An 11,370-nucleotide genomic window follows, 5' to 3' on the forward strand; every position below is an offset into this window, starting at 1 on the left:
ATCCTGTGCAGTGGCCGCTCAATTCTATTCAGAAATACAACCAGTTAGAATGTGCTCCACGGTCACTCGTATAAATTTGATTGAGTCCTTGGTAACACATTAAAGCTCCTTAAACTCAAATGAACTATAACCACTGGTGTGCCTTCTCTGTAATTGCATCAATATGTTATGTCCAGGACAGGACTTCAGAGATGTTGACACCAAGGAGTTTGATACTGCTCACCCTTTCTACTCATGAGCACTGTTGTGTGCTCCCTCGACTTGCTCTTCCTGAAATAAGCAGTGAACACCTCCTCAATATTTTTGCTCTCTTTTTGCATTATTTATTAAATTTATATCAATTCCTTGGTCTCACTGACATTCATTGAGTGCAAGGTTGTCATTGGGACATCATTCAAACAGATGATCTATCTCACTCCAGTCACCACCTGAGATTCTCCTGACAACAGCTATGCCATCAGTGAATTTATAGATGGTGTTACTCTGTGCCTACCCGCATAGTCGTGGATGTAGACAGAGTAGAGCAGCAAGCTATGTTGTCATCTTTGAGGTGCACTGGTGGTGTCAGCAAGGAGATGTTATTTCCAATCCACACTGACTGTGGTCTCCTGATAAGAAAGTCAAGGATCTAATTGCAGAGGGAGTGACACAGGCCCAGGTTTTGAAGTTTATTGATTAGTACTGAGATGGTGATGGTGTTGAACACCAAGGTGTAATGAATTAACAGGAGCCTGAAGTAGATACTGCTGTTGTCCAGGTGGTTCAAGGCCAAAAGAGAGCCAGTGAGATTCTATCCGCTGTAGACCTATTGTAGCGGTAGGCAAATTGCAGCGGGGGGGTCGTCGTTAAGACAAAAGTTAAATTGGGCTACGATCAACATCAAAAAGCACTTCATCACAGTAGATGTGAATGCAACTGGGTGATAGTCATTGAGGTGGCTCACCCTGCTCTTCTTAGACATTGGTGTGATTGATGCCCTTTAGAAGTAGGTGGAAACCGCCAATTGCAGCAGTGAGAGACTGAAGATGTCCTTGAACACTCCAACCAGTTGGTTTGCACAGGTTTCCTGTGCCCTACCAGATACTGTGCACTATCAGGGAATGATGCCTTGTGAGGGTTCACCCTCATGAAAGATGTTGGAAAGTCAGCCTCTGAGACAAGATATCACATAATTCAGTGTTTCAAGCTTACAAGGAAAATCCCACACCATTATTCACAGAGCAGTAAATTCAGTTAGTGCCGAGGCCAATATTTATCTCTTAAATAAACATAAAACAAATTAGCTGGTCATTGATGTCTGTGGGATCATGTGGGGAACATATTATCTCTCTCACTTTTAACTGTACTTACACTTACAGTCCATCTAAAAAGGAACTAAGAAAAGGGGAGTTTATTGTACTGACAAAATAAATGTTAAGTTCAGCACCTTTTTATTGTAATATGGCAAATCCAGGAGTACATTGCTTCTTGTAGAGGTGATGTCACCTGAACAAGCAATGTACTAAGATACCAATTAATCAGTTCATGCTTAAAATTATTATCTAAAAATTTACTATCAGTTTTGGCACAGAGACAAACCTTGCACAATGTCACTACTGCATCTAAATTGTCAGCTTTTTGCTTGACATGCAATACCAGATGAGCAGAAATTCCTATCAAATGAATACTGCACTGCTAAAATTATTATCTTTATTTCCATTCATAAAATCCATTTATCTCCATTGCAACATGCAACAACTAAACCAGACCACACAGTTTAGTGTCACTTTACCCCCAGGATTACCTCCCGGCCAAGAACCCATGCATTGTATAGCTGACCTGCTTAAGCTCTGAACCATTTCCTAAACCTATCCATGACTCAGTCCACAGTTATCAAGACAAAATCAACCCAGCTAATTACTGCCCAATCAGTCTACACTATCCTCAATCATTTGCAAAGTGAGGGAGGTGCCTTTGTCAGTGCTGTCAAGTAGCAGTCACAAATAACCTGTTCAATGACGGCCATTTTGGGCCCCACTAGAATCATCTGCTTCAAAGTTCACACCCTTAATCCAAATGTAGACCAAAGAGCTGAATTCCAGGGATTGGTTATGTATTTAATATTTCAGTACTATTATCAATACGTTGTTTGGTTAAGTATTCTTTAAACAATTCATTATGGTTATGTACAAAGTATGTGAATGACATATATCATTACACCGGCACATGATAAGTAAAACGAAGTTACATACGCATTCCAGACTCCTTTGTTTTTCTTCCAATTAGTTTTGTGTTTTAAAGTTACAAAATATAACATAATTCATCCACAATTCCTTTCCATCATAATATCAGAGGGAATGCTCACTGATCATTGTACAATGTTTTAATTCTATTTACAACTCAGCAAATGAAATACATGTCTGTTAGACCTGAACAACATTACAAGGGAAGTCACAAGTAATATTCATGCTGCAGAACTGCTGGCAAAAAAAATATCTCCAACAACGTAAAGTCTAATCATCTGCACTTGGTATTCACTCTCATAACTATCTCATCCTAGGGTTCACTATTGACCAGAAACTCAAATGAACCAGCCATGTTAACAGCACTGGGTATCCTTTGCTGTGTCTAACCTGCTGATAACCAAAGCCTTTCTATTAGTACCTTCACTGGAAGTACTGCAGCAGTTCAGGGTAGCAATTCATTACCAACTTCTCAAGAGCAATTGTGATAATCAATAAATGCTGGCTTTGCTGCCAATGCAGTAACAAAAATAAACAATTCCACTGTAATCCTGGCTGTTGTACCGCACTGTTCTCCATTTCAGATCATCAAAAGCACTGTTGCTTAGATCCAAACTCAGATGGTTTGTGCTCACTGACCTGAACTGGCACCCATCAAGATGAGCACTTCTTTTAAGAAACCCCATACTTCATTTTAAAATCCCTCTATAACCTCATTCATTGTCTTTCCAAATAATCTCCAGCCAGGTTCCCAAATTCAGGACAGGAGAGACCTAACTATATGTATAGATTCCTATTGAATCAGATTGATATTTTGCCAAAACTTTCAGGCTCAAGTTGGATTAGACTATGCCATAACAACCTGGCTCTGCATTTTATCCAAGTCAATTGGACTCTGTGTCAGCAGCTGTATTAGGCACACAGGCAGGAAGCAGATGAGATTTAACTTCATACAGTGAGGCTCTTGCCTCAGTGCCACAGCGAAGCAGTATCACGCATTCATGGTGGAGATGCAGAGGACTAATTCAATCCAGACTTCAATGTTTTTTTTCATGCATGAACATAAGGACTCATTTTGCATCAGTGTCTATCAATAAAATGAAATGAATCCTTGCATCAAGAAAAAATATTGTAAGGGCTTGACTTCAGAGTGAACACAGTCTGTTTGGGTTTGATTTGGGTTTAGTTTAATTTAAATCTTTACAAGGGCAGATTTCCACTTAGGAAATTTCTGTGCTATTTTAATTCTGTCCTTCAAAGATTTAATCCGTCCAGAACAAGTGCATTTTTGGTCAGAAAACTAGAATGTAAAGTACTTCAGTGTGTCTTCCTGCACGATAAAGAAAAACAAATCCTTCCATGGACTTCCATAATCTCAAGAACATTCTGATTTCCCTCAATGAATCAAGTATCAATAAGTAATAGTAACTAATACTTTGTTCAGAAATATGAAATGAAGGTAAAAATACCAGGGTTCTATGATAACTCTCCTGCTCAAAGCAGTGTCACCTGGCCTACAGCACCCACCTAAAGACCATATTGCTCTTCGTTTATTATCTCACCCAAAAGGTGTAAATCCCTCAGTGCCGCAATGGAGCTTCAGCCTAGATTTTTGTTTACTTAAATCAGTCTCTGAGTTTGACCTCAGTTCCTCCCTGTGTGGCTAGTGAGCCAATGGAACTTCAGCTGCCAGGCAAATATGTGGTTACTTCTGTTGTCCTAGCTGTTCTACACCAGGATCCACATTGTATGAACCATAAAACTCCAAGTCAGACTGAGTTAAGGGTTAGTGAATTCCAACTTTTCTGGCAATCCGCCTGTGCTGTTAACCAAAAACCAGCCCATCATGATTCCAACTAAGCTGAATGTGACAGAACAAGACTTCCATGCATTTTCTCCCTTTTGAGAAAAAGCTGGACCCAACCCAATCTGCCGTTTTCATGTTCAAAAATATTAATATGTGCTGTAATCTCCACTTTTTTTGTTAATTTGAAACTTATCCCTAAAACAAATCTGATCAGGCTTCAGCAGTAATTATTCAATTTTTTAAAATGTTTCAAATTGATTACTTTCTAAACTAAATTCCCATTGAAATATTAAGTTTGAATTAGTTACAAAATATGCAGCATAACATCTGCATCTTGAATGTATGTACAAAATAAAGTTATTCAAAAACAGATTTTAACAAATTATTTGAATAAACAGCAATACAATTGTTTACATATTTCTGGCAAATTTGAATTGCCCAAAATCTGACCTGTACAGTAATACAAATCCCACTGCAGAGACTTTTCATATCCAAGTGCCCTCCATCTTATTTGAATTTTGAATTGGAATTAAACCTTATTATTGTATCAAATTTAAAGTTTGTTATTCCAAATTAGCCACCTTCAATGAGACAGGTGTTAGAAATTTACACATTATTAGATTCCGTTTGGCAAACAAATCAATAAGTAACAGTTTAGATGAATGCAACAACATTAGTGTATCCGTATAGCATTTTTAAAATTATCCTTAGGGAAGCATTTTTATTGCTAATTGTTTATAAACATCGATTCTCCAGCATTGTCGCACCCCACTATAATTTATAAATCGAACTAAACAACAATCAATCTCCAGCCACTAGATAATTCAACTTTAAAAGAAACTGAATTAAATTTGTACTGCGTCCAGCAAATTTTCTACGTACACTTTCCAAAGGTCAACCCCCGTGAACTCAGTATTATACAATTGCCCAAGTCTGAGCAAAAGCAGCCGTGCGACACCCACCATTTTGGCCGCACTTACCTCAACAACCAACCAATATTCATCAAAAAGAACTCAAGTTACTTTAAACATTACGGACCGGTAAAATCTATTCTCAGAACTGTTTCTCATAGATTTTTTTAAACAATGTTAAGTCTAACAATGAACGTTTTTACTTAAGTGTTTTGACAACTCTCTTTTCCGCCTGATTCACAAAATCAGAAACAATCCCAAATTACCACTAGAACCATAATTCTCCTGAAAAGATTGACAATTCCAGGAATACACGGACGATACAAAAGAACGACAGCAAGCAGTGTAATGGGGCAAATAAGCTCATCAAACTGCTTTTTAAAAATAAACTTTTATCTGGTGCCATGATGACTGTTAAACCAGATCTAACACACTCTCAAAAGCACAACAGGCAAAGTGTCATTAACAGAAAATAAATTTTCTTTAAATTTCAGGGAAAAAAAGTCAAACGATGATAAACCTCGAATTACTTTAACTATTCATAAAGAAAACGATTTTTCCATTGCCCACCCCTATCTTATGCATTAGTTATCTGATGAGTTTTTGAAACTTTCCTCGCAAATTGTCCTTCAAACTACTGAGCTTTAATTTGCAGTCGCTCTGACCTTTGTGCGGTTCAGCAGAGAAGATGATGGTGAGGAGGACGAGGCAGGTTGCCGCTGTGGACATCTTTGAGTCTGGGTGCTCCGGGCTGCAGCAGGCGCGCTCCAAACCCGCGCGGAACGGCAGCTCTCCCCGTCCGCCCGCCCGCGCTCCGCAGCTGCTCCTACAGCAACATGTCCCACGCCACGCCAACCCCGCTGTCTCCCCCCTCCGACGGGCTGTGGGAGCGCCGGCCTCCCTCCTCACGCCCCTTCCCCGACACGCGCAACTCTCAGCCCTGGCGCATTGACCACTCTGTGGACTAAAGGAAGGTCCACAAAATTAACCAATTTCCCCCGGGATCAATAAAGTATGACTATGACTAAAATAATGCCCTTGGACAGTGGGGGAGCGGATAGATTACAGTATGGTTTACTAGTGTGGGAACTGCATTGACAAGTATCAGACATACCTATCTATGGCTAAATACTCATTATTTTAAACCCTTCTTGCAAACTATAATTATACCATATTTTTAGTAACTTGATTTTCCAAGTAAAATATACAGCTGACTTGGTAATATAGGTATTCTAATGATTTGATTTCCACCCTTGCCTGTAAGGAGTTCCTACTGTGATGGATATTCAATTTCCAGGGCCAAAGAGGCTTATTGTTAACCTCAGCTTTTTAGCACAGCATCATGACCTTTCCAAAGAGTCAGAGTTGTTTGTGAAAAAGTTAAACTTCTACCCAATATTCCTTGTTCAGCTTTTTGTTGTATACAAGAACCAGTCTTCAGTTCTTCGTGTAAGTTGCAAGCAATTGTTTGAAGTTAAAAGGATAGCTTTGCAAACAAACAGCTCTAGTCACTCAAGAGACAGGGCTTGCAAAGTGAAGTGACCATGAGATGTTCTCATCTGCATCATCCAAACGAAAGACAATGAGGCAATGTTAACTGGCCTACATCAAACCAAGTAACTACAGCTAAGTTAATTGGATCATTGTGTTAGAGATCAAAGAAGGTTCCAAGCCAGCCTTATTTTGTCATTTAGCACAACAAATATGGTTACGGGTATGATCAATCAATAGTTGGAATATTCATGTACTCAGAGAGTCAGCCCCCACAGCACTACTTTTGGGAGCCTTGCACCTCTGTCACAGAAGCTTTTTAGAACATTTGTTTGAATTAGTTTGTCCCAGCAAAGGTATCTGAAAAATACCAAATGCAAATAATGTCAACAATTAGCAAGACAGTATAAATGTTAGAAAGCACTGGGGCTTTTCAGTAATTAAATACAGGGTTACAGAAAGAAGAACTAGAGTTCATTCCTCCACCTTTGCTTTCTATGACAAACAACTCATTCGTCTTCAACTCATTGGTATATTCTTTAGTTCATAAGAATTGTACCTGTGTTTGGAAATTCTTTGCAGTTTATAAATCTTTTGGAATTTGGCAATCTTTTATAAATCAGAAATCCTCTGTGAGGCTTAAATGTGTGTTAAGAACTATTTGTCTAAAATTAAATTTGTATCATTAAACATAAAGTAAACTGTGTTTAAACTACTTTGTTATGTGGAAGTATCTCCTCCTTGGAAGGGAGGGAGAACCCACTACTCAGATAGTGGGTACTGGCAGATTAGACCTCAGTGCAGAGCCTAGACTGGGAAGGAAGCTAGTCTTTGAATAATAGGTTAATACTGAAATAACCTCTCTATAGTGAGGATAGGGCTTAAAATCTCCTTTCAAGTTTAGGGCTTTGTGGTCAGTGAACCCAATATCATGACTGTACATTCTCCGTGTGACTATATGGGCTTCTTCCGGTTTCCTCACATATTCCAAAGACATATGGTTAGGATTTGATTAGAAAGATGTGGGCATGCTATGTTGGTACCAGAAGCATAACAACACTTGCAGGCTGCTTCTGGCACAATCCACGCTGACTTAATTTGTTACAAATGATGCATTTCACTTTATGTTTCATGTTTCAATGTACATGTGACAAATAAAGCTAATCTTTCTTTCTTTCGAAACTCCTGGTAATCAGTTGCTCAATTCTTCCCGTTATCTTACGTCCAACCTTAATGTCTAATGCAGTTGTTCAGTTCTCCATTGGTGAAAGGCCCTATTCTACCACACACGAGATTCTGGACATTATATATAGCAGGGTATCAGAGTTTGTCTTCATAATTATTTCCCTTCAGGTGAGTTCAGCCAAGACGTGCCACAGGACTAATCTGGTCTGCAGGCCATAGTGTGAATGTTCATTCTCTCTGCAATTCTCCAGTAAACTCTTATATCTCCACCAACCATTCCCCTTCTTGTGGAACTTTCCCAGACAATTGTAGGATCATTTACTTCATCATCCTCCAGAGACACAACCAGTCCCTCAGGAGCTGAAGCAACTCACTTGCATTTCTAACAATTTGAATGTGCAGATGATGGGTCATAACGAAGGGTCTCAGCCCAAATCGTCAACCCTTTACTTCTTTCCATAGATGTTACCTGGCCTGCTGAGTTCCTCCAGCATTTTGTGTGTGTTTCTCTGGAGTTCCAGCAACTGCAGACTCCCTTATGGCAATAATTCCAAATATTCAACATTCTACATTTTGCAATCACTGGTTCTACCACAAGAATGTCACAACTGAATATTGAAAAAAAAAATTAAAAGGAGAATTCAAAGACTTTTCAGATTCTTCCGAACAGGTTCCATCAAGATTTCCACAGATTTTGTAGTTCTCTTTTCAAACTTGTGCCTTTGCAATAGTTGCTAATATCATTCTAAAAAGATACCAACATTCAGTCAAGATCATTTGGTGGAAGATATCAAATATCGCAAACATAATATCTGAGTTAACTGCATCAAATGCTGGTTTGCACTGTATGGAAACAATTTGTATTTGACCTTCGCAGGGTAATTAGCCCTGGCTTAGCCTTGTGGTCCATTCATGATCTGAGGTGGTGCTGCCATCTGGTGTACAAATTCTGACAAAGCAAGAACCCCTTACTAGAAAAGATATTGGTAATTGATTCCTATGGCTTCCTTCTTAGGATGTAAGATTAACAAGTCAGACTCATATACTTATTCTTAATATCAAAGAGAAAGTGTGAAAAGAAAGCATTCTATTTTGTCTCAGAGCAGCTTTTCACTTGAAGAGCCATTTAGTGTCAACTACACTGCTTAGAACGAGAATACTGTCAAGTGAAAATGACAGAGATGAAACAATAAGATTGACAGCTATGTCACAGCTTGTTCCTGAGTGAAGATACACAGGACTGAAGATGAAATCATTGATAATCAATGTATTGAGAAGCTAATGCCAGACCCATCAACCATTGATCAACTACTCAACGATCTACTGAAGTGCTCAGACAACCCTGTGACTGTTAATGAAGAACAACTGAAAGTGGTTCAAACTTTAAAGGCAACATTGTGTATTAAGTATCCTTGATGCAGGTAAACCATTTACATCTGTATGTCCATGAGAAGCACATAATGGTAGTGTTAGCTCAAGAACGTAGAGGCCAACAACATCCTGTTACTTATTACTCTGTTAAAGATCTGATTCTGTGCACTGATGGCTCCTCAGTGACTGAGAGAGGAACTTGAATGCTTGTTTCCGGAGCAGAAGTGCTGCCATCAGAAAGCATAGCTGCTGGTACCTCTGTACAATAGGCAGATCTAAAAGCTTTGATTGAAGCCTGTAGGTTGGTAGAAGGAAGGTCACCTAATATCTGCACTAACTGTCGATATGCTTTCAGAGTTGTTCATGATTTTGGAAACGTATGGAGACGAAGAGGATTTCTTACGACCGTAGGAACCCCATTCAAGAGTGGTGAACTAGTACAAGAACTTCTGGATGTCATAAAACTGCTGTCAGAAGTTGCTGTATTAAAGTGTAAAAACCTTTCCACAATGACTACAATGGAAAGCTGTGGAAATGTATTTGCTGATGAAATTGCAAAAACGCAGCATGGGAAGGAGTTAAAGAACATATATAGTAAACCCAACAACTGGAATCATGGAAGCAAAGTTGAACGCTGTATCAGATGAACATGGAAGACATTCAAGAGATGCAAGCTCAATGCTCTAACCAGAAAAAGTTGGAGAATGCTGGGAGGTTAAGCAGTGATGGAGTATGAACATATGGCAAGAGTCATAGACTGGTAGCTCCAACAACATATGTTGCTTCCTTATCTGGCACAGCAAATCCACTCTCTAAGACACGTTGGAGTACCAAAGATAATCAACAGATTCTCCCAATGGTGTTGAAATCCAAAGTTCAGGGCACAAGCTCGACAAACACTTGAAAGATGCATGACATGCCAGAAAACAGCAGGATAGGTCCGAATCAGTATGGATTTACGATGCTTGACTAATCTTCTGGAATTTTTTGAGAATGTAACTATGAAAATGGACATGGAAAAGCCAGTGAATGTAGTGTACCTGGACTTTCAGGAAGCCTTTGATAAGGTCCCACATAGGAGGTTAGTGGGCAAAATTAGAGCAAATAGTATTGGGGGTAGGGTACTGACATGGATAGAAAATTGGTTGGCAGACAGGAAACAAAGAGTAGGGATTAATGGGTCCTTCTCAGAATGGCAGGCAGTGACTAGTAGGGTACCGCAAGGCTCAGTGCTGGGACCGCAGCTATTTACAATATACATTAATGATTTAGATGAAGGGATTAAAAGTAACATTAGCAAATTTGCAGATGACACAAAACTGGGTGGCAGTGTGAAATGTGAGGAGGATGTTATGAGAATGGAGGGTGACTTGGACAGGTTGGGTGAGTGGGCAGATGCATGGCAGATGCAGTTTAATGTGGATAAATGTGAGGTTATCCACTTTGGTGGCAAGAACAGGAAGGCTGATTACTGTCTGAATGGTGTCAAGTTAGGAAAAGGGGAAGTACAATGAGATCTAGCTGTCCTTGTTCATCAGTCACTGAAAGTAAGCATGCAGGTACAACAGGCAGTGAAGAAAGCTAATGGCATGTTGGCCTTCATAACAAGGGGAGTTGAGTATAGGAGCAAAGAGGTCCTTCTGCAGTTGTACAGGGCCCTGGTGAGACCACACCAGGAGTATTGTGTACAGTTTTGGTCTCCAAATTTGAGGAAGGACATTCTAGCTATTGAGAGAGTGCAGCATAGGTTCACGAGGTTAATTCCCGGGATGGCGGGACTGTCATATGTTGAAAGATTGGAGCGACTAGGCTTGTATACACTGGAATTTGGAAGGATGAGGGGGGATCTGATTGAAACATATAAGATTATTAAGGGATTGGACACGTTAGAGGCAGGAAACATGTTCCCGATGTTGAGGGAGTCCAGAACCAGAGGCCACAGTTTAAGAATAAGTGGTAGGCCATTTAGAACGGAGTTGAGGAAAAACTTTTTCACACAGAGGGTTGTGGATCTGTGGAATGCTTTGCCTCAGAAGGCAGTGGAGGCCAATTCTCTGGATTCTTTCAAGAAAGAGTTAGATAGAGCTCTTAAAGATAGCGGAGTCAAGGGATATGGGGAGAAGGCAGGAAAAAGGTACTGATTGTGGATGATCAGCCATGATCACAGTGAACGGAGGTGCTGGCTCAAAGGGCTGAATGGCCTACTCCTGCACCTATTGTCTATTGTCTAAAATGATTCTTGGAGCAGCAAAAAGCTACCACAACTAAGTGCTCCTGCCCCACCTGATCCATTCTTAGATCTATATTTCTTTACCAAGGTGACAAGATACTCAGACACACTGGGAATAGTGGGCATGTTTTCAAGATGGGCAGAAGCAATTCT

At 39.8% G+C, this 11,370-nt stretch overlaps 1 protein-coding gene across 2 annotated transcripts in view; it reads right to left on the reverse strand.

The window, feature by feature from the left end:
- The window catches only part of fndc1 (fibronectin type III domain containing 1), a 197,833-nt gene extending 192,069 nt beyond the window's left edge, over window positions 1-5,764 (reverse strand). For both annotated transcript variants that reach the window (XM_063056028.1, XM_063056027.1), the window contains exon 1: window positions 5,606-5,764. In XM_063056028.1, coding sequence (XP_062912098.1) covers window positions 5,606-5,669 — 64 coding nt within the window. In that variant the 5' untranslated portion in view covers window positions 5,670-5,764. The remainder of the gene's footprint in view (window positions 1-5,605) is intronic.
- Between the last annotated feature and the right edge of the window lie 5,606 nt (window positions 5,765-11,370).

Source organism: Mobula hypostoma, chromosome 8 (assembly GCF_963921235.1).
Source record: "Mobula hypostoma chromosome 8, sMobHyp1.1, whole genome shotgun sequence".
NCBI lineage: Eukaryota > Metazoa > Chordata > Chondrichthyes > Myliobatiformes > Myliobatidae > Mobula > Mobula hypostoma.